At 42.3% G+C, this 24,236-nt stretch overlaps 1 protein-coding gene and 1 long non-coding RNA gene across 3 annotated transcripts in view; one reads left to right on the top strand and one right to left on the bottom strand.

The window, feature by feature from the left end:
• Positions 1-24,236, bottom strand: part of KIF13B (kinesin family member 13B) — a 128,600-nt gene that overhangs the window by 5,593 nt on the left and 98,771 nt on the right. Inside the window, exons 34-40 of one of the 2 annotated variants that reach the window (XM_051811961.1) lie at positions 23,626-23,703; positions 22,953-23,006; positions 22,072-22,092; positions 15,100-15,217; positions 14,708-14,841; positions 3,762-3,824; positions 1,297-2,317 (exon numbers count right to left, since the gene is read on the bottom strand). In XM_051811961.1, coding sequence (XP_051667921.1) covers positions 1,297-2,317; positions 3,762-3,824; positions 14,708-14,841; positions 15,100-15,217; positions 22,072-22,092; positions 22,953-23,006; positions 23,626-23,703 — 1,489 coding nt within the window. The remainder of the gene's footprint in view (positions 1-1,296; positions 2,318-3,761; positions 3,825-14,707; positions 14,842-15,099; positions 15,218-22,071; positions 22,093-22,952; positions 23,007-23,625; positions 23,704-24,236) is intronic. The other variant, XM_051811969.1, reaches the window with a different exon arrangement.
• Positions 7,269-12,695, top strand: LOC127482322 (uncharacterized). Its single transcript, XR_007908515.1, has 3 exons — positions 7,269-10,309; positions 10,500-10,660; positions 11,043-12,695. It is a non-coding gene; the product is annotated as an uncharacterized LOC127482322 (long non-coding RNA).

The raw sequence follows: 24,236 nt of genomic DNA, 5'->3' as shown, positions 1-24,236 counted from the left end.
TTCCAGGATGGCAAACTCAGGAGGGTGTTCTCAAAGCAGCTGGAAACACAACAGCCCAGTTTAGCTTTGATGAGCACACCGTGCACAGGGAAGATAACTGCTCCTTTCATGGGAGCTCTGGATCCTGGACACAGTGTTTATCTGGGTGAACAGCTCCCATCCCAGGGAAATGTGCAGCCTTGGGCACTCTGGGATGTGCTGATTCACCAAACAGAGCTGCACTGCAGACTGGGAATGCTGCAGACTGGGAATGTTGCAGACTGGGAATGCTGCAGACTGGCTAAAAGGATGGAAATAAAGAGCTTTACGTGCCCTGGGTAACCCAAACTCTCTCACTATCAAAGGCAGCTGCTGCCTGTCTCTTGGATTTTCCACTGTCTTTCCCAAATCCTGCCTGCTCCTGGAGAAAAAAAATACCAGGAAAGCAGACAGGAACCTGCAGAGGAAAGGGGTTGGGAAGCCTGGGGCTCCAGCAGAAATCAAATCCCAGTCACCATCTTCCTTTCCTCTTGTGCTGGAGACACTATTTTTCCACAACAGCACAGAGGAACAGAAACAGCCTCCCCAGGAACTGCACCCTGGTTTCCAAAAATCAGGTATTACAGCCTAAATTCTGGGAATTCCACAATTGCACAGGTAAGAGTCAGACTGGGATGATAAATGAGAAGGTGAAAGAAACTTTAAATTACCTGTATGACCTGGTGGGCAGTGTATGATTATTTCCCACTGGTTTTCCCACATATAGGGGTGTGTATATATACATTTGTATATATAAAAATATATATATATAGACACATACAGAAATAGTCTTTTGCAATTTTACAGCTTATTTTAAAATAGATTATTAAGAGACCTATTATCTCTTAATACCTATTAAGAGACTTTGCAACTCATTTAGCCTAAAAGTCCCTTTTCTCAGTTAAATCCCACAACTCCTGCTGTGTTTGGACACCTTCATCCTCAGAGTAGAAACCCAGAAGGGAATTCTATGGACACAAACTTCCAAAACTGCATGGAAAAGCAATCCTGGTTCCTACTTCCACTGCAAGAAGCCAAAGAAATGACTGAAAAGGGACAGTGAGGGTAGTGAACCATAGAATGGTTTGGGTAGAAGAGGCTGGAAGTGAGAGCTGGTTTGGAAGAAGGTTACAGCAGGGAAAACCTTTTATATTTCCCTTCTCAAAATCCCCCCAGCAGTGGGTAATGAACCCCCCACCCCAAAAAAGCAGCCTTGGGATGAGCACTGCCAGCATGGACACACCGGCTGCTTCCCACCTGCTCCAGAAAACATTTTACCTGAAGGCAAATCCAGTTCGACACCAACCCACGTTCCCTCCTGGAAGTCTGTGGGCCCGACATATCTAACAATGCCTGTCTTATTGGTGCCAACTGTGACATATTCTCCCTCTTTCAGCCACTCGGGAATTTCATTGGCGTCTTCGGAGTCGGAAATCACCTCCAGCTTTTCCTCTTCCGTCTCTGATCCGTTGTGGTTCAGCCCACGGGAAGCGGCCGCGCTCTTCCCTCCTTCTCGCTGCTCTTCTGTGTTTAGGGAACACGTGGGATCTGATCCCAACATGCTTGTGAAGGACTTCAGCTCCGACGTCTTGACTTTCTGGATTTTGAAGGGGGAGGCTGCAGTGCCAGGCTGGGACAACTGGTCAGGATGAACCTGTGGCTTGGGAAACCCCCAACCTTCCGAAGCCCCAGAAGCCCCTTCTTTTTTCCTAGCTTGTCCTGCTGACTCCACTGATTGTTTGGACAGCGACTCCTTCTTTGGAGTGGAGGTAGAGAGAAAGGGTTTTGCATCAGTGGCCACAGAGGCATCGTGTCCCTGCTCGCTTGGAGTCCCGGGAGATGTGCAAGGTTTTGATTTCAAACCGTTTCCATTCACCTCAGGGCCGTCTCTGGGTCTTGGGTGAGCGCTTTGAAGGCTGAAGGCGGGTGGGCTCTCCCTCTTTGTACCAAAACAGCTCTCGGAAGCACCGTCCGAGTGTCCTGGAATGTCAGAGGAGACCTGAGCCCCCGTGGGAGCCGGGAAGTCACTCCCTGCAGGGATTTGACCCCCTGGCTGAGCCCCAGCGTCGCTTCCCGCTGCGAGGGCCTCCGAGAGGGTGGCTGTGGAGACACTGTGGGAGAAGTACCCACTGGAGGCTTCACTCAGAGGGCTTGGAGGCCCCTCCTGGGAGTCCTGGGCTTGGGAATCTCCCGGGGGCTGCTGCAAAGGCACTTGGGGTGTCTTTTCTGGGCTCTTGTCCACCTCGGGCGCCTGCACCGTGGTTTGGAATGGCTGTTTCCCTGCTTCCTCTTGGTTCATCTGAAACAAAGAGCAGAGGGAACGTGGGCTAAAAGCACACTTACAAGACCTGTGGGAAGTCCCAAGGCCTTCAGCTTCTCTAAATCCCCGTGCAGCTGCAACCTGCAGAAGATGGAAGCTGATCCCAAGTCAGCTCTGCAAACCTGGGAGGACTGTCAGCTCATTCCTTCCATTAATAAGAGAAGTGTCAACCCCAAGAAATACGTCCCCCAATATTTACTGAGAAATTATTTATATTACAGGAACGGTCATTTGCTGTTTGAACAGCAGGATTTATATGGAATGGGAACCAGCCATGATCTATAAGTCTCTCACAGTTATTTGGCTTAATTCTCCAGATTGATAAATCACCTCTCTCCCCCTAAACTGTCATTTATGTCCCTGTTTCCAAATGCCATTCCCACCTCAACGCTGCCGGCACCACGCACTTCCAGAGTATGAAATTAACTGCCCCTCATGAGATTAACAGCCCATTTCAGTGATGTATTTCTTGGCTGTAAAGTTTACTAAATCTGATAGATCAATATCTTTTGCCAGCACATGTACTCTAAAAGATTAGGATGTCTCTAAATCTCTTTGGGAGGGAGGAGACTGGAGGGGGGGGGAAAAAGAGAGGTTGGAGGATGGCAGATTTGGATATACCCTGTCTCAGGTGGGCATTGTTGTTTATTATTCAAAATATTGTGATTTTTATAGTGGTTAAGTGTCCCAAACTACAGGATTTTCCTCTTATTCTCAAATGTCTTTTCCACTGGAAGTGTAAGCAGCATTTGGAGAAAGAGGGATTTGATTGGATTACAGGAATTTCAGAACCAAAGGCTGGCTATTGCTAAGTGAAATGTAATACAGAAAGGGTTTTTTAAAAAATATTCCTGCATATTAAAGACATTTTTAGCTCTTCTATGGCCAGGGTGGTGTCTACATGGACTTGGGAGTCCTGCTCTCCCTTTGGGTTTTCCCTTCAGATAACACACAATTTTTTAAGACAATAAAAGCCCAGTGGGAGGAAGCTGAGAGAGAACTTCATGAGACTGAAGTTCTGCTGAAAAGTGGGAGATCACAGGCTCTATTTTCTCTCCATCTTAGCAAGAATACTTTTTCCACATTTTATCATGGTAAAATCGAGAATTAACTCCACACTTGGAAAAACAGACACGTTCTGTTTATGGACAGTGTCAGAGCCTAGAAATTTAGCCTTTAAAGCAGCAAAGCAGCTAAATTTTAGCTAATTAACTGCTAACTCTTTTAAATATAAAAGTGTAACCAAAAACAGAAGGGGAGATTTTAACAGGACCTAAAAAATTTCAGCAATACTCCCTGCATTTCACTGTGAGGCAACAGCAGAAGTGCAACAGGTTTTAAGCAGCTGATGCAGGAGTTGCTTTTGCCACCTCTGGAAGGTGAATGTAAAAAATTTCCTCATCACATCCTGGGATGTGCTTACCTGTCTTATCCTGGCAGCACTGGCATCCACACTGGCTGACTGAACCATAATTCGTGGGACAGCCTGTGGGAAGGGAAAAAAAAGAGAATCAATCAGTTAAAGGATTAAATATTGTCAAACTGGTGAAGATTAAAGCTTGTATCTGAAATTTTGGAAACATAAGTAAACCTCTGTCATGAGATGATGGAGAACTAAACCAGACTTTCAGTACTGAAAAGGGAGTCCCTAAAAAAAGAGGGAGAGGGAATTTTTACATGGGTAGAGGGAAGAGTTTTAAGCTAAAAGAGATTTAGATGAGATATTGGGATGAAATTGTTCCCTCTGAGGGTTGGTGAGGCCCTGGCACAGGTTGCCCAGAGAAGCTGTGGCTGCCCCATCCCTGGAAGTGTCCAGGGCCAGGTTGGATGGGGCTTGGAGCAACCTGGGATAGTGGAAGGTGTCCCTATGCATGGCAGGGGGTGGAATGGGATGATCTTTGGGGTCCCTTCCAACCCAAACCATTCCATGATTCTACAACTATTTTACTGCATTCTGGTGACACACTCTGAAGAGGTAAAATCCTTACCCAAAGCATCCCTGAACTGTAACACACCAACACCTACAAGGACAAAATTCACAGTGGACAAAGTTTTCTTTCATGCAGCTGCTCAAAGGCAGATCCCTGAGCAACCAGATGACAGAGAGAGCTGAGGTGACCCTAGTCTGGCAGTGAAATCCTCAGCTTTAGTCCATCAAACACTGGAACAGCATCTTGCCTTTCACAGCACAGGCTTTGATATGAAGGCATTGACAAGGAATGTCCCTCACTTGCTCCATATTCAGGTTTTCATGTTAAAGATCTGAAATAATCACCCTCCTAAGACTAGAACAGCACAGTGTGACACTTGACTATGAATCTGAGGCTGTCAACTTGGGCTGTCGTGACACAGGAGGGAAAGGGACACCAGTGCAATGGAGAACCTTGGGAAAGGGAAGCATGAAGAAAAAGAGAAAGAAGAAAGAGGCAGAAATATCTCTCTAGCACTGTTAAATAACATCCTACAGGTGCAGGTGCACTTTCAGGGACAGAGCTCTTTAAGGGAGGCATATTAGACAATCTGGGAGCAGTTTGCTTTTATTCTCTTTTCTCCAAGTGACTCAAGAACTCTTCCTCTACAAATACACAGGCAGTGCCATCTCCCAGACAAGTGATTTCCAGAATTCAACAATCTATTTAAAGAACCAAAACCTTCCAGCTGAAGAGTAAGGAATCTTCTCTTGCATCCCCTTAAGTACAGGAAAGCAGGAATCTGACTAATCTTATCCCCAAGAGAAATAAACATGGCAGAAAAAAAACAGCTATTATTTATATAGAGATTGCCAGGCATTAAAATAAAACATGGCAGAAATATAAAGACAAAAGGTGGACAAAACTTCAACAGGGTCATAGGGGATCCAAACAATTTTTTTTTAAGGCATAAAAGCTTCATTTCAATAAAAGAAAGGAGGGAAGGGGTTTGCCTGTCATTAAACCTGCTAAATGAAAGTTCACCACCGAAATTGGATTCAGAGGAAAGTGGTTCAATTTTGGGGGCACAAGGTATGAGCATTTTGAGGTCCTCACTGGGACAGGACCTGGGGCTCCAGGAAGTAAATGATGACTTGAATCATAAAATAAACACAGCTTTGGGGCTCATGACCCAGGGGTTTTCACACACCTTGTACTCCAGATCTTCACCTTCCTTTGGAATGAAGTGTTAATCTTCTAAGACAAAAGAATTAACCTGAAAACAACTGTAGGGCTGACTTGTGACCAAGCCCAGAGATAGTTTAGAGCAATGAAAGGTGCAGGTACTCAGACTCATCCTAAGCAGTAACTCAGACACACAAGGATAACTTGATTATTGTAAAAGCCAAGTCTTTCACTTTAATGAAGAGCAGAGAGGAGAGGGATTAACTTCCCTATGAGAAAATCCTGCAAATTTTGGTTTAAGAGAGGCTTATCAGGGTGTTAAAGGGAGCAGAGTGTTTGGCAGAGCACTTATTCTCTCCTCTTCCACCACCTTTGAGCCATGGGTTGGTCCATTTTGGGAGTGTTATTAAATATCACCTTTAATGTCAAAAATATCCATAGTCACAAGGCTTTAGGGCTAATCCCTGGGCAGGCACTGACACAGCACTTTAAACCTTTGGCTGAACCCCAGTGAGGAGCCAAGGCTCTTGAATTCAAATTATCCTGGTTAAATATCTCCATGGTCCAGTGCTAAAAACAGCATTTTGGCAGCTCACAAAGGAGGGGGAAAGGAAAAGCACTGTCTGTGTTGTTTCCACATCACTGTGTGTGACCTGACACAGGGACCAGGAGCTCCAGGCTCTCCCACTGGCACCAGAACTGGCTCTTTTTCTCCCATTTTCTCCCAGTAAATGTGCCATCTCCAGGGTCTGCTCCAAGGTCCAGCATTATTATTCAGAGATAAGTACTCAGAACTGGAATAAGAAAAAGTATTTAAAGCCATTTCTCAGTTCCTTTGATTTCCATTTCTCCCTTTAAAACAAATAAAACGGAGAAAAAGTGGTTTTTTTGTTTTTTTTTTTTTAATCTCTCAAACCCCCTCAGTCTTACAGCCTGCAAATCCACACAAATCTAAAACTCCAGTTGGTATCAAATAGCAAAAGAGAGAAAATAGCAAAGGAGAAAAACTCTTTAATCACTCCCCATCAAGTTCTCCTCCTGAAAGGATGACAAATCTCCAAACTACAGTAACTTTGCCAAGCAATGTTAGAAAAACACGGAGAAAAAAAGCAATTATGAGAAGTGGCACCTGCCCAAATTCGGTGTTGACAAGAAGCAGATGGGCAGAAACACCCTCAGTGGGGCAGGAAGGGCACCAAACCAGATCCAGGGGATGAAATGGAGTCAAGTTTCTTGGTGGGAAGGCTGAAAACAAAAGTGTTTGACTTTCTGTGAAGGCATTACTGGATGAAAAATATTTCTGAATCGAGAGCCAAATTCTGTCATTAAATGTTTGTAGACTGCTAAACGAGACATATATATGTTTATCCATTGGCAAAACATGACCCTTTTACAGTGATAATTTTTGGCACAATTTCCTCAACCAAGCTGACAAAACACGGACTAAGAGGGACCATGAAAGCAATTCACTTTAAAGCATCTTTGAATCTTTGTAGAACAAAAATTGGCTTTTACCTCAGAGCTCCAGTGAGTTTATGAGGATATAAAGGAGCTCAACTGGCAGCCCCAAAACCCTCCATGTCCTGGGCTCATCCCACAGCCTGGGCAGCAGGGGAGGGGGGATTCTGCCCCTCTGCCCCCTCAGGTGAGACCCCACCTGCAGAGCTGCCTCCAGCCCTGGGGAACAACAGCACAAGGATGTGGAGCTGCTGGAGCAAATCCAGAGGAGGTCCCAGAGATGCTCCAAGGGCTGGAGCCCCTCTGCTCTGGAGCCAGGGTGGGAGAGCTGGGGGTGTTCACCTGGAGAAGAGAAGGATCCAGGGAGACCTTGGAGCCCCTTCCAGAGCCTAAAGAGGCTCCAGGAGAGCTGGAGAGGGACTTGGGACAAGGGATGGAGGGACAGGACACAGGGAATGCCCTCCCACTGCCAGAGGGCAGGAAGAGATGGGAGATTGGGAAGGGATTCTTGGCTGGGAGGGTGGTGAGGAGCTGGAATAGATTGCCCAGAGAAGCTGTGGCTGCCCCATCCCTGGAAGTGTCCAAGGCCTGGTTGGACGGGGTTTGGAGCAACCTGGACTAGTGGGTGGTGTCCCTGCCCATGGCAGGGGGTGGGATGAGATGATCTTTAAGGTCCCTTCCCACTCAAACCATTCCATGATGATTCATAAATTTTTGATTTCTGAGTGCACATTTTCTGGTCAGATGAGAGGTCACTTTGCACATACTTTGAGGTGACCAAAAGAGAGACCAACCTGGTCTCTCTTGCTGAGTTTGAACAGGAAAAGCAATTGTGCATCTCACCCCACTTACAGAGGCACCAAAATTAGTCCTGAATGAACTCTTTTTCATACCATTTTTACATATCTACAGTAGACAGCTCTTCTAAGAGCTCAGAAGAACACATTTGGTATTTCTGTGCCATTAAACATTTTGTAAAGCACCTCTGGCAATGGTGACTGATGACTTCAGTACAAAGCCTTTGATTTCGTGTCACTGGATGAAAATCCCTCAGTGTTAACACCCACTGTGGACAAAGTTCAGTGGCAGTGACAGAACAGATCAGGCCAGAGCATCCAAGAATTACCCTCCAAGCTCCAGAAATGGTTTAGCCAAGGTTTTAGCTGATGCAATCCTAAAAGGGGATTATCCAAAACTTCCACTGCTTTTTTCCTGTGCTTTCCCGTCCACAGACAGGAGTGACTGAGCTCAGGGACCCTCACACTGACTTATGATCACATAATTTTTTAACAGCATCTACTGGAAACTTCTGCAGTGGGACATAACAGTTCATTAAACAGATTTAAATCAGTTTTGAGCACTCTGGGTAAAATACTTGCACAAGACATCCACAGAAATGCAGGATGAATTCCAAATCCCATAGGGCACAGCCAGAAAAACTTGAATCCATTTTAAAAATGTCCTCCCCCGACAATATTCCTCTCTAAATTATTTTAAAATTGAGGGGAAAGTCAATTATCACTCAAATAGAAATTCTCCTGCCTTCCAAAAGGAGATCTGGAACCCAGTACAAGTTGGTTTGATGATTTTTTTGGTGTTTGTTCATTTTATTCTCTAAAGACATTTAAATATTAACCCAAACACACCCCTCTTATTCCACTCTCCATATGTGGAACATTTCAGCCTGTGACTTCTGAATTCCCCATTTCTGGTATATTTTATGTAAAATTAACTGTACCATCTTCTGTGCAGCTAAATTACTTCATTTCTAGGTCCTGGCAGATTAAAAGGGTAACTCATCACCATTTTTGAGTTGGTTCTTAAAGAAGTTTGAGTGGTTTGAAGCTTTCAGAGCCACTTTTCCATCCTCATTCTCATTAAAAACTATTTGTATGAGGATGAGAGCAAAAACTGAGCTCAGAAAGAAATCAAAACACCAACAACTGAGTCACAAGAAGGGGACACATATGAGCTCAGTTGGCCACAGAGGATCTGGTGAGCTATGCTGATTATAGCATTCAAATGAGTTTCTTTTTGAAAGTCTGAAAAAAAAAGGGCCTTCAAGATGTTAAAGAAGGTTCTCCAAGGCCACATTATTTAGATTTGATTAAGGAATGTCAGCTCTAGCAATTATACTGTGCACCATGCCCATCCATGAAACTGTTATTTTTTTAATGGACTGCCAGAAAAGGGGTTTTGTCTATTTAGAAAGCTTTTCATTAACTGCATTTCATTAGTTTTTAAGATTAATTACTGTGGCTGCATGAGAAGGTGAAAGAGAAAAGAACTGACAGCTGCCCTCTCTCTCCCTGTGTCTACACCACATTTCTACACCACGAAACAAAAATGAGTTACATTAGCACATGGATATTCAAGGAGTTTATTATTTTTTTTTTAAAGATAGCTGTGGTTTAAGATCTCTCATTTAGGCCACGTGCCAGCAAAAAGACATTTGAGCATCCAATGTGGTTCTTGAGTACGAAGGTGACCAAAATCCACTCACCAAACTGCTCACAGGAATTTTGCTCCTGCCACAGCAATGTCAAAATCCAGAAGCTGAATTTCATATGTACATTTTTTAATGTTGACACCCAGTGATGTCCTAAAATGTAATTACACGAGCAGTTCCTGGAGATCAACGGGGTCATAAGGGAAAGACCAGGAATTCTGCTTGGTGCACACCAGGAAAGCCTCAGCACCTCAGTAAAAAAAGGAACTTCAGTTTCTACATCATACAATTAAGCACAGAGAGGTGAAACCCTGATTCCTCATCCACCTGCATATTTTACACAAGTATTTTGCACTTGTCCCCATCAGCAATGAGGGTCAGAAGGCTCTAAATCTCACACTCTGTGAGTTTTTCAAAGAACAAGCTGGGAAATAAAAAGCAATTCCAGCCATGGAAAAAGGTTTAAATATTTGGCTTTTTTTAAAATTTATTTACAGACTACTGGCAATTAATTTAAAGGCATCAGATAAGGGAGAAAATAGGCAATAGGCATTTTCTAACTTTAAAGTATATAAACAGCTTCATCAGAAACCAATCTTTTAGGTACATAAACAGCTTCATCGGAAGCTGTTCTGCCAGTTACATAAAGAATCCTATTATGCCAAATTAATTCAATCTAACTAATTAGAGAGCAGGAAGTTCTTTCAATTATTTTATGTGCTGTCTGAGAAACACACTTGAATACGAGAGCAGATTTCATTAATTGCGGTTCATTATTCTCCAGATTAGTTACTAAACTTGCTTCAGAAGGTCAAAGACAGCAATTTTGTTCACTGCCACCACCTTGACTGGAATGTCTCTGCTTTTTTTTTTTTTTTTTTTGAAACTGAAGCAACCACTACAAACAAAAACAGCACCAGGAAAGATCATTTTGTGAAGGTAATTCGGTGTGTGCTCGCTCGCTTCAAGGTTGATGCCAGCCTGAGCAATGACACAACTGAAATAGAAAGCTGGTAAAATAATAAAGATAAAATAATAAAAAAGGGTATTTTGTATTTTCTCTGCTTCTTTTTGAAACTCAAGCAACCAGTACAAAAAAAACAGCACCAGGAAAGATCATTTTGTGAAGGTAATTCGGTGTGTGCTCGCTCACTTCAAGGTTGATGCCAGTCTGAGCAGTGGTACAACTGAAATAAAAAGCAGCTAAAATAAAATAAATAAAATAATAAAAAAGGGTATTTTGTATTTTCTCTGCTTCTTTTTGAAACTCAAGCAACCAGTACAAACAAAAACAGCACCAGGAAAGATCATTTTGTGAAGGTAATTCGGTGTGTGCTAATTCACTTCAAGGTTGATGCCAGTCTGAGCAATGGCACAGCTGAAATAAAAAGCAGCTAAAATAATGAAAAAAAATAATAAAAAAGGGTATTTTGTATTTTCTCTGCTTCTTTTGAAACTGAAGCAACCAGTACAAACAAAAACAGCACCAGGAAAGATCATTTTGTGAAGGTAATTCGGTGTGTGCTAATTCGCTTTAAGGTTGATGCAAGTCTGAGCAGTGGTACAACTGAAATAAAAAGCAGCTAAAATAATGAAAAAAATAATAAAAAAGGGTATTTTCAATTTCCTCTGCTTTTTTTTTTTTGAAACTGAAGCAACCAGTACAAACAAAAACAGCACCAGGAAAGATCATTTTGTGAAGGTAATTCGGTGTGTGCTCGCTTGCTTCAAGGTTGATGCCAGTCTGAGCAATGGCACAGCTGAAATAAAAAGCAGCTAAAATAATAAAATAATTTAAAAAAGGGTATTTTCTCAACGACTGATTGGAACTGATCTCTTGTTTACTCACACAGAATCAGAGATTTGGCATCACACCCACTTGGAATGTTGCTTGGTCATGATGAACTTAACTTCAGTTATAAACCTGGGAAAGGTGAAGTCCTGCTCCCTTGGAAATGATGCTCAGAAGCACTAAAATCACCTCTAGCCATAAGATCCTGCTTACAAGGAGCACCAAAATGCATCTGAGGCTTTCTGCAGAGCTGTACAGCCACCTAACCCTGATAATTCAATTATACCATGTTGGAAATTTAATTCAACATCTGGGCCAGCCAGTTCACGATGGTTCACCAGCATTTTTCCAGAACAGGTTTAAATGACATTAGATAATTAAGTACCATCAAATAATATATCAAAACATGCACTGAAAAAGGAGCTTGACAAGAACTTCGGACCTTCTCTTTCCCTGTAGTTGTTTGAGGAATCAGGGGAAAGTATTAAATGGATACACTTAGAGTTTTGGTATTTATGCTCAAAAACTTGTTACATATCAGCTCATTTGCTTTTCATAGAATCAGAGAATATCTTGCTATGGAAGGGACCCACAAGGATCACTCAGTTCAACTCCTGGCCCTGCACAGACACCCCAACAATCCCACCCTGTCCCTGAGAGCGTTGTCCAAACACTCCTTGAGCTCTGGCAGCCTCAGGGCTGTGACCACTTCTCTGCAGATCCTGCTCCAGTGGCCAACCACCCCCTGGGTGAAAAAACTGATAACCAACCTAAACCTCCCCCCAGATCTCAGGATGGGGGGAAAGGATGATTTAGATCCTTCCATTTGCTTTGTCATTTCTATTCCTGAACCTTCCTCTCCCAGTTTGTTGTTTACAGCGAGAAAACTCCATCACTTCCCAGTTGGGGGTCAGATTCCTTTGCAATTAAAGCTGAAAAATCCTTTTGGCTTCTCCTTCCCTTTATACTTTTGTAGTTCATCACTCACCTACTCCCACCTTGCACATTCATTTATGTCCCCTGCCACTGTGCACTGAAGTTTTATCCTTCCACAGCACACATGATGCCCTGCTCTGTATTCTCTGAGACCCAGAAAGATCATTTTTGTGTCCTCTCCATGGCACAGTTTCCTACAGCTGCCCAGGAACTCCTGGCTGGCTGCCCTGCTGTGGCAGGTAAGCGATGAGGTGTTAACTCTGCCTGCCCAGCAGTGACCCCCAGAGCCCCCACGTCCCCCCAGGCACCAGGGCCATCCATCACCGCCTCCAGCTCAATTCCTCTGCCCACATTTGCATCCTCAGGCCATTAGAAAGGAACAGCAAGAAAGATTATGAGAGGGGATATTTATGATCTTCCAGCCGGCCCTGCTGCAACAGCACCTCTTTATTTTTGTGCTGCACAAATTCTCAGCTAATTCTGGAGCAGTTCCTTCTGATTTTGCTCTCTCTTCTTTCCTTAGGTTGGGATTAGGGAAATATTCTTCCCCCAGAGGGTGGTTGGGCACTGAACAGGCTCCCCAGGGCAGTGGGCACAGCACCAAACCTGGTAGAGCTCAAGGAGGGTTTGGAAAACGCTCTCAGGGACAGGGTGAGATTTTGGGGTGTCTGTGCAGAGCCAGGAGCTGGACTTTGATCCTTGTGGGTCTTTTCCAACTCAGGATATTCAGTGACTCACTGGGATTTCTAACAGGGAGTGAAGAAACCATGTTTCCTTACTGACAGAGCTCCAAAGAATACGTAGAAACCTCTCACACCACTGGATTTGTAACACAACTGATTTGTTCTATTACAAAACCAGAGAATAATTTTACTATTTCATTATGTTATACAGATCTAATGGTCATGGAAAAACCTGGGTTGCTCCCCAGTGCAACCAAGCATTAAAGCATCACACTCCTCTTTATAGATCAGCTCTTATCTTTTTAAAAACCGAAGCATTTATAGCGTTTTCCCTCCTATTAAAAAGTGTTGAGATCATGATCTGATTGACTTTCCTTAGTAATCCATAACAGAAATTAAAATCTCTTTAAAGAGATGTCTCTGTAGTTTAAAAAGTGACTTCCAGACAAACAATACATGACTGATCTTGAACAGTAAAGGAGTGGGAACAGGTGGTTAGACTAGAGACAGGAAATTAGGCCTCATTTCTCATCTCAGCTCTCATTGGTTCAGTAGGAATTCAAGAAGGTGTGAAAGGCTCTCACTGCAATTGTAAAGAGCATCTATTTGCATCTTTTGATACCCAAATACCTGTAAAGAAAGCCACTGTCTTCATTTTAATTCCCTACATTTCATAAATGAGTAAGTTTATATGATTCCAGTCTCAACACCAAGCAAAAGGCAACATGAGAAGGCAAAGCATTAAATTAGATAAGTAAAATTTGCTCCTTTTGTTTGTAGAGAATAAATCCCCAGTCAAACCAAAAATATTTTAAATCTGCCTTATTCTCATTTGTGCTACATGTGTAATAAGTTACTTCTAAAAATACTTAAGTGCTGGTGGATTTATTTTTGCTGTATTTACTTAATATTTACTGTACTTTTATGATGCCAAAACAACTTCCTGCAGTCCGGGGATGTTCTTGCAACGGCAAGTTTAGCTGTAGCAAAAATGCAACAGAATGCCTGGATACAACCACAAAAAAAAAGAGTTTTTCTGAGGATTTCAGGGTTTATTCTGCTTTGTTTTGAGAAAGATACTCCTTAAAACACTTTGTCTGCATGGCAAGGGGTGAGGAGAGGTCTAAGTTAACAAGTTAGGAGCTTCCAGAACTTCAGACAAGTTGACAGCAGAATGACCTGGGTGGTTAAAGCAGGGACAGAATAGACCCCCCAAAACTTTAACATGAGATCTGGCTCCAGATTTATCTTCACAACAGTTTGTTAAACCTTCCAGATTTACACTACAGAGAACTATTGCTTTACAAATAAACCAGAACCTTGCAAATAAAGGAGATGATATTATTTATAACGGGATTCTGTGTTACATCTGATGTTTTTCTCAAAGACAGGAGCTTTATTTTTAGTCAGCTTGACCATGCATTAACTCAGAGCACAGAAGCCACATCTGGAGCAGGTGGAGCTTTGCTGCCCAACATCCAAAACAATAAGGGAATCAAGTATTTCCCTGACACGTGGAACAGATGAGAATGAACAGAAGCAAGTGCCCAAAGTACAGAGTAGAAGATGGTAAAAGGTGACAGGAGCTGGGGTAAGGGGTGGGAGGGAAGGGCATATGAAAGAACAAATTAAAAATAGAATTACATTTCCCTCTTGGCAATACCCAAACAACACTAAGTGCACTTCATAAATTTTACTATTGTTGCTGCGAGTGGGAGCCCCATAAATCACCCTGGGAGTGGAGCTGGCACTTGTAAAAAGCCAAGTGGGCAGAGTGTATCAATAAGTTCAAACATCTCCACCATCTCTGGACAGTGGAGGGGAAATGCATCACGAGGCTTTGCTGTGACTAAAAGCTTGGTTTGCTCTGCAACAACATATAAAACAGCACTTTGCCAGCAAGTCTAACAGCACTCACCAAGATTGCTGCAGAGCCTGGGTGATTTAATGCTTTACCTGCTGGGCAAGGGGAGAGGTTTGCCTGCCCTTTTTTTCATCTCTAACAGGAAAGAGAGACTTCAGCAGCTTTGGCATCTGAGGCACAAAGGACTTGACAGGATTCAGGTAGGAAGCAGCCAGGCTACCAATACCTGTTGGAAAAAAATAACATTACAAAATTACAATAGTTATTATTTGGGGAAAGAAAAAAAAAATAACCAAACCCAACCCAACCCCCCCCCAACAAAATTTATCACACTATTATCTTTTTAGTCTGTGATGACATCTTCCAGTGGTCAAAGAATTAGTCAAGGAAAAGCACTCTCTGAGAGCAGCTCAGCTTTATCTGGCACTGCAGTAGCTTCACCACACTTTCAGGGAAGTTCTCTCAGCTGTAAGAATTTCTTTACCTGGATCAGGAGAGTGGTTTTGCTGCCCAGAGCCCGGCAGGGAGGTACGAGATGGACTAATGCCTCTACTGGAATTTGTGGCACCTTGGGACACATCTTGCTGACTCTCCCATCGACCCTAGAGGGGGAAAAAAAGTTGTATTTTTCCAAGCTGGCACCCCCAGCAAGAGCACAGCAATACTGAGACCCCACACCAGCCTGCACAGCCCCTTTGCAAAGGTCAGAATTCCAGAGCTGAGGAAAGACCCTTCCACGGAGGCACTTTCAGGTGGAAGACCCAGCCCTGCAAAGATGGAGCACCCTCAGCATAAAGGCACAGGAAAAGTTTATTTATAGGCCTCAAAGCTGTGATATTTCACTCAGCTGTGTTTTGGAAGTTGAGAATGTTACAACCAGGTGAAAATAATATAGCATTGTCTACCCAAAATTCCTGAATATTTTGCGTATCTACTCATGAGTGGGGTCTGGATGTAGTGTCAGAGAGGGGTGAGGACACACAGAGCTCTGAACAGGACAAGAAACACAAGACCTAAAGGCTGCATGTTTGTGCCTGGAGTCAGAGAAAGGATGAGCTCAAGATGAACAGGAAGCAACTGGAGTACTGCAAGTTTTTTAACAGCCTGGAAAAGAGAGAGATGGAATACAAAGGAACAAGCTGTGGACACCAGAAGCCAGGAAAAAGATCCATCAAAGACAGGTTAGAGTTTTTACATGGTTAGTGAAGATGAAACATGACTTCAGACCTAGAAGAGGCTGAGTGGAGATGAGGTAGGGAGAAGCAGAGACTGAGAAGCAGCAGGTCATCTGCCTTCCCAAGATCCCAGGGTTCTCTAGTTGGGTTTTCTCATGGATCCCAAAGGAAGGTGCACACCATTCTGCGCATAGGGGGGGATTTCTCTGGCTTTTACAAAGGTCCACTGTGGTTTTCATCTCAACCTTAGAGCCAGAAACTGGCTCAAGGACAAAGATCTTGGCTAACAGGGAGAATCCCCAAGCACTATTTCACATCAGCACATGGGTGCCAAGAATCCACGTAGCCAAATCCATTTTTCCCCAACTCTATCATCCTTAATAGGTAAAATTTATCTGCAATGATTACACCAAGTGACTGCCCAGAGTGTGTCTCTGCTGGAAGTTTCATGTGGATACAGGACAGTGAATTCCTTCACCAATCTGAGCACATTAGTTGTGCAGAGGCACCAAAATCCACGTGGTTGTCCTGCAAACTTTTGATGGGAGGCACACATGCAATGCCTGCCAAAGCAGCTCCTTCTAATTTACTTAATTTATAGGAATTTAAGGCAAATCAACATCCATTTATGAGTCTAGGGGTCAAAAGCATCCAGTCTCAAGTGCTACAAGAAATCTCAGTGTTTTGTGGAAAAAGTCCTCTCAGGAAAAGCTTGGAAAGTTTCACCTTTCCAGAAAACAGAGGCTGCAAGGACAGGATGGTGCAGTCAAACTGATTTTATCCCATTTTTTCAAAGAGTTTTTCTATGGCTGGTACAACATCTCTACTCATCTGGGTTATACTGTACCTAAACCTTGATTGTTTCTTAAAAGACATAACAGAAATAAAAATACTTTTGCAGTGAGATGGTACAGTGAACATACTCAAAAGGAGCAACAAGGGATGGATGGACCTGCTGCATCCCAGAGCAGAAGTTTAATATCTTTTTTTCCTGGAAGAAGGGGGGGGAAACTGCCTTTTCAAGAAGCTTCACACTGTTGGATGCAAGGAATTAATCTGACCTTGAATGGAGAAACGACAGGCAGCTAAACTATTCTTAACTGTAACTCCAAGCCATGAATGTTTTACAAATAATAAATAAGCCAGGATAGGAGGAATAGATTTCTCCAATGGGTTGAAGGTCACAGTGAGCAGCCCAGGGCAAAAATCATTTCCATTTGGATCTATAGGTTAGTCCCATCAAAGCTCCCCTGCTTTGAATAGCAAGTAACTTGCACTTTGGCAGGACTTCAGACCTCGACCAGCTCACATCCCTCCTGCTGGATGCAGAGACAGGGGCTGCATCTGGGAAGTAAAATTTGGGACAACTAAAGGCTGATGGATGTCTGAGTTCTGAGCCATCCTGAATGAGAGAACCCAGGCTGGGACCAGCAGTGACACACCAGGGGTTTATTTAGTCTTGTGTTTTTGAGGACTTGAGTGTTTAAGCCCTTCCTGCTCTACCAGCACAGATGGCAGAGCTGTTCTACCCATACCTTCAGCCCCCACCTTCAGCACTGTCTTTGACCTGCAACTCATTCATGTCTTACATCAAAAAGTCTGGAAAATTCCACCAAATGCTTCTGTGAAACAGTCTCTCCTACTCCTCACCCACCAACTCTTTTTAGGCTTTTTAGGTTTTTGCAGTCTTGTGTTTCTATGAGTGCAGGTTTCTTTCAGGTGGCCTCACCACGTGCAGCCTTGTCCCACTTCTCTCCATTCCAAATACTGCTTCAGAGACTGCTTTTCTCATCCTGATATTTTAAGAATTTCACGTGCAGACACTGAGAGCCATCCTGGAAAGAGCCAGCAACTTCAGACTGTGTTCAACCTGTCTTTTTTTTTGGGATGTGAAATATTTCCTGAAGTCTCTGGCTCCCACTGGTGAATTAGTTTGCAAGAGAAGAGTCAAAACCATGAGAAAATGGTTCATACTCTCTGCAGACCAGGAAAATATCTCATATAATTCAGTATTTTTTAGAGGCACCAGCTCAGTGGTGCTGGAGGAGTTTAATAAAAAAATACAAGACTCAAAACAAACCTCAAAAGACTCAAAAAAAATCCTAAAATACCACTTGGTTTTGTTGCCTTCTGGTCTGTTCTGCCACCAGCCTGGCAGATGTTGGCATTGGATTAAGAAAAAGAACAATGGAAGAGTGAAAAGCATCTGAAAGCTTTGTTTTTGGAGGACATAACAAAGCTGGATTAGTGTTCCTTTTGTATCTCAGACAAATGGATAAAGGTGACATGTCTTAAGCCAAGTCTAAGTGCTTCTGGAGACCACAGAGACATAAGAAACAGCAAGGATATTACAAATACTAAGAATATTCCAGCTTACTAGGACATGGACTCAGCGCAGGTAAGGAGCAACTAAATCATTTCCTGAATCATGATTTGTTGAGTCAGAAGTGCCCTTCACTGACTGTACCAAGAAAAATTAGTTCAGGCAACTTTCTTGACTTTCTACCCTGTTTGAGAAGGATGAAAAAAAAATGGAATAGGTAAAAATCAGCAAAACACTTTCAGAATATTCATTTCAGAATGGCAATGTTTAGTGTTTAGTGTTATGTTTAGGGACTTTTTCCTTAGGAAAAGCCTTTTTTCTCAAGATCTTTTGGAAATTTTGCTTTAGTTTTCATACCATGGATGACTACATTTTCTACAGGATTTTAAGTATTTTTCCAGGTTAAATAAAATGAAGACAGGAATATGCCTTGAGAAAAGGCATATACTGATCATATACTTTAAGCATGTTGAGTTTCCAAATAACACTTGCTTTGGAGAGAATGGAAAGATCATCATTTTGGACTGAAGGTCAGATTTGAGAGGCTCAACTCCACGATGAAAGCAAACCATTAAAATCAGGTCAACCAGGGCAACAGATGCAGAAACATTTGCAAAAGAAAACACTGGAGACAACTGAAAGAGTCAACTGTTGTGCACAGAATCTGCAGAGGCAAGAGGTAGTTCATGAATGACTGATTTTACTAAGCTGGGTTGAAAGATAATCCATCTCAAAAAAAAAAAGAAAAGAATTATTAACTATATTAACTTGATGAAGTTCCCAAGTTTCCCATCTGCACTGAAAGACTCAAAACCTTAAATCTAAGCAATGACTATTATTTAAGTGCTGTGAATCTTTCCTCCATCAAGAAGGGTGGTGAGAGAAAGAAAGGAAGCTTGTAAATCATTTGCCCAGAGGAGCCATCACTTCATGAATATATTTGGTCTCTGCCAAGTGACCAAACAGAGGTCAAGTGACTTAAATTAACAAATCAAAAATAGCCACCAGAAGAATGTGTGTCCCTTGATGTACTTTAAGCAGAGCTGTTTATAAAGGGGTTTGTTTCTCTAATGCCTTCTCCTTCTTCTCCTCTGCCTTCCCTTCTTTCACACATCCTCCACAGAAACCCCCAGGGAATTTATTCCAGGTCACCCCCAACATGCACAAAATCTTTAGGGCAAACAGGGCTGATCACTACCTGAGAAATCTGTAGGCTTTACCTGACAAATCTTTTCTTGAGGTTGACAGACCATTAAAAATGCAGGCACTGGGTAAGAGAAATGAATAGTTCTTGTGTTTTTATTATTTTAGCAGTTCAGCAAAGGCTTAAGAAAAGGTGACCACGTAGCACTTAAATACAAGCACAGAGCTGGGACACACAGCTGGGACAAAGGCACTTGTTCTCACGAACAGCAAGATTATTCAAATTCAATCTACCTGGTATCAATTTGCTGACAAAAACTCTGGTTCCCAGAAAAACCTGAAGGTTAAGTGGCACAATCTTGTCTTATTTGGCTTTTGAGCTACATATACTGGACATTGGGGAAAGGAAGGATGATTGTCCAAGACAGGATGGCTCTTTGTGTAAAGGTGTTTTAACAACAACTCATGAAATTTTTCATCAGTATGTGATTTAGTCTGAAAAACCTCTGCAAAACAAGTCAGAGGTGCCTTCCATTCTTTGTGCATCTGATTCATCCAGCTAAGTCAACTCAGTTTTTAAATTCAGTTTCCAAGTAAATTTAATTAACTTAAATTTCCAACGCGAGCGCCCCGGAACACAAAAATTCATCTCTGTGTCTTACATCACTACTGAGACACTCTGTGCTCCTGCATCACTGACATGTGCTGATGTGCAAGAAGGAATCAAATTCATCTCACTCTCCTGTAACCATATCTGTGGTGATAACAGGAGTAAAAATTGGCTTTTTCTTATTTAAGCAAGCAGATGGAACTTAAGAGGTGGGACCACATGGAGTCCTGTTAACAGAATATGAATAGTCCATCAGACTGTCTTCTGAAGTGAATTTCAAAGGTGTCTCCTTGCCTTCTCAGCCAGTTAAGCAGCTTAATTTTATGAGTTATTATTTTAAAAAAATCCCAGTGGAAGCTCTCTGTGGTGTCAGCACACAGAGATATCCTTTCATGTTTTTCTTCCAAAATGTGCCAAACCCACACCTCTGTTCCAGTCCTGGAGAAGGGCTTTTCTAGCTCTTCATGGAGGTGTGATCATCCATCTATGTTTTTAGAAAAAATCAGTCAATTGTGTCTGCAAGATGAATCCAGGCCATAATTCTGGAAACTTCCAAGCTGCCCATTTTAGTTGCACCAACACCATCTTTACTTCTTATCCCAAACTGTTCAATATTCTTGTTGTTTAGGGGAATGAGTCCTGGCTCTTCACAGTGCTGGAGAATGAAGCAGCATCCACATTCCAAACTTTACCAGCATGGATGGTGCTTCATGTAAGAGGAATAAGACTCAAGAGCCCCTTCCACAAAGCTAAAAATCCATGGTAAAGACAGCAGGAATGCAAGGAACAACCATGTTAAAAACAGAGAGAGAAATGAAGTCATGGAATAGAAGTTAAGGAGAGGAATAATCTGGAACATGTTGAGGCCTCCCACTAATATGAAATAATTAATTAATATTAAGTACACAGGTTTGACACATTAGTTCTGCACCCAATTCTAGGTGCTGTTACTACCCTGTGACTGGTGTTTCTTATGATATAATATATCCCTTGTTTAGATTAACTTCTCATAGTTATTTGTAAACAACACCAAATTCCTGGGAAAATAACAATACATGAATATTGGAGAAGACTTCTTTTCTAACCAACTCTCTCAGCAAGTGACAAAGACACCCAACTTAGCCAAAGCTCTGTCTATCAAGCCATTCTCAGGTCCTTTATGCTACAACAGACAGGACTGATATCACCAGTGAGCTTTATGATGTCTGTGTGCTACAGGAACATTTAAGAACTTGTTTAATATTTCACTGTGATTACAAAAGCTTTTGTTCATCTCCCTATGGAAACTGGACCATTGAATCACAGAATGGTTTGGATTGGAAGGGACCTTAAAGACCATCTCATTCCACTCTCCTGCCATGGGCAGGGACATCTCCACTAGCCCAGGTTGCTCCAAGCCCTGTCCAACCTGGCCTTGGAACCAGAGATCCATTTGAAGCCACAAATTTCCAGCTGAGGAGTTTGCACCCTCCATGTCCTGAGTAACAAGTGCCTTGAACTGAAGCTCATTGCAAGCAAAGGGATGATCCCCACCACCCCAGCTCCACGTTCCTGCAGTACAACAGTGTCTGTCAGAACCTACAACCATGGGAAGAGCTGCCAAACCTCATGCAAGCCACTACCAGCTAACTCCAGTTCACCAAAACTTGGGACAAAGAGTCATTGCTCCGGGAGCATTAACATGAAACTAAGGATAAACGTGTTTTCCATTGGCCCAGTGTTACTTTTAAATCATTAGTTCATAGAAACCAAGAGCTGTTCACACTGAACTACAAAAGCCATAAAGCTTGAGAAGGATTTGGAAGGAAGTGTTAGGGTTTATCTTATCTCCAGGCCAATGTCCACAGGACTGGCAGATATTTATATATTTGCTTGCTTTCATGTCTATTTTTTTTAGCTGAGATGGGGCCATTTCCAAAATAACTTCACCATGTCCAAAAATCTGGGTAAAATGGCACTAAACAGCTCCAGCTCTGTAACAAACCATCAGATGCACCCAAGGAGAAACTTCTCTGCTTTGTACCAGTTCACTCTGCATTAATGACCAGCTTTTCAATGAAAAAACTCCTTTGCTGTGCACTATGTAAACGAGGCACCACCAGCAGCATCTTCAAAGCAGGAAATAAAAGCACGTGAGTGAGCAAAATAAACTTTATAGTGAGATAAAATTATTATCCCACTCATTAGGTGGACCTAATGCATTACCTCTGCTGGGACCTTTGGACTCTGAAACATGCAATGAGAGAAATCATTGAGGGGAAGGGAGGAGAAAAACAGAAATCATTAAGAGCTCTGCCCTTTAAGTTTTGGCTTTCCAAACCTACAATATTGAAGCATCCCAGAGTTGTCTCCAAATAGAAGTTGCTATAAGCACTTTATCACCTGCACATGTTTTAGCATTCCCTACATGGATCAGATGTAGCAGATTTAGCAACCAAAGCTGGAGCACTACATCAAAATTCTATTATTCCATGCAACTGCATTATGCATTAAAATGCCTTGTCACCACCAGATTCTCCCCTTTAAAATGACTACAAGCTTGCTGGGCAGAATATTTATCAGGAGGGGACCTTTCAGTTTATCTAGGATTTGGAAAATAAGTTTAAATTTAATCTTTCCCCTTTTAAAGAAATACTTTGGATCTATCCTGGTGATTTTACAGAGTGGGATGGGCTGAATTATCACCCACCACAAGTCTAAGGCCACTGGAAGGTCAGAGACTCTCCTCATAGGACTTTTCTGTCCTGGATGTTGACCTGAACTTATATATGAACCCAAATCTGTCCCATACTCCCAGAAGATTTGCATCCACAGAGGTGACAGCTTTAGAAGAGCTCTTTAGCTTGACAATGCCCTTGTACATCCCACAGTACCTGGGATGACAAAGACCTGGGAATTTTCCCAGAGAGGTCTAGTGCAGCACATCCAGACCTATTTACATCCTAGGAACAGTCCCAAGGATACAGGAGCACATGGATGTTGCCCCTGTTTTTTTACAGATGTTTCCCAAAGCTCCTGTAACTGGTGTAGTGGAGTCACTTCCTTTTTCCTACTGAAGATTCCCAGGATTTCCTGCAGGTACTCACCCGGTTACTGCTCAGGTTGTAAGGGGGTGCTAAATCTTGGCGGCTTGCAGAGAGCTGAAATAGTTAAGAAAAGTCGAATTATTTCTCAACAAGAACTTAAAGAACTCATAAATATTCCTCTTGGCTAATAAGGCTGAAAAGAAATAGTTTTGTGGTTAGAGCAGAACTGAAATCCAAGAGAGAAAAGGTGAAATCTCAGTTATTGACCTGGGAGGAGCCACAATTTTAGACTAGTTTGATTACCAGTTCTATCAAAGGATTTATTTCCAAATTTTGGACAGCAGAAGACTCATTTTTCTTATGCACAATGCTGTTACAAACTCTAAGTTCAGTAAATACTTGTAACTTCAAATCTTCTAAAGAAAAAGGGAAAAAATCCTTCAGCTTGGCAAGTAAATGAAAAATCTCTGGTGTTCAGAAAAAAAAGATGCAAAGTTCTTTTTATGTCGTTTTTTCAGATATTCCAGATTTAGGGAGGTGCTTCCAAGCACACTTGCCTGTATGATGAAAGCAGGATTATGTGCAGGTTTTGTCTGCACTTTGATCTCAATCACAAATAGCACAGAAGGGTCAAAAAGAAGGAAATTCATTGCTATAGTCCATGACTTTAGTATCACAAGGACCTGGAATTGAAAGAGTGGACCTGCTGCAGATTCCAGCATGGAATACTCACCCTGTTCACGTTGGGAGAGCTCAGGCTCCTGCGGTAGAGTTTTCCTTTTCCCATTAGCTGCTCTTTCACAGCAACTTCCTGCCAATCACAGAGGAGCAACACAAAGGAAATATGATGTTTTGCAAGAATTTAAGCCCTGATCACCCCAGGATAGTTTTGTCTATATGAGACAAATACTTCTAAACTGCCTTTTTTGCCCAGGCTCCTGCCCGTAAAATTTACTGTAATACAAAATCTGTGTATAAAGTGGCTAAAATTTTAAGAGTGGATAAACTTTAACATCCAGTATTTTGCTGACTGGCACATGCAGGATTTTACAGCTAGTCCTGATTCTAGGAGATGACAGAGATGCAAAGACTGACTTCCTTTTCCAAGCTGAGCTCCTATTTTAATCCTTTAAACTAATTATAAATGACAGGAAACTTGCTTTCAGTATTTAGAGTGCATCACACTTCACCGTGAATTTATAGCGGGCAGGCACAAGCTGGAGCTTGTTTTGCATAACTTTTCTTTTGTGCTTGCATAATTCATACCCAGAAGAACAACTTTCCATAAATGTTTTTCTCTCCTGCATTTTTCCTGGTAAACAGATCGAGTTATAGTACTTAAAA

Source organism: Manacus candei, unplaced genomic scaffold (genome assembly GCF_025592945.1).
Source record: "Manacus candei isolate 608988 ecotype Guabito, Panama unplaced genomic scaffold, ASM2559294v1 h1tg000007l, whole genome shotgun sequence".
Classification (NCBI taxonomy): Eukaryota; Metazoa; Chordata; class Aves; order Passeriformes; family Pipridae; genus Manacus; species Manacus candei.
This window is presented reverse-complemented; position numbering and strand designations above follow the sequence as displayed.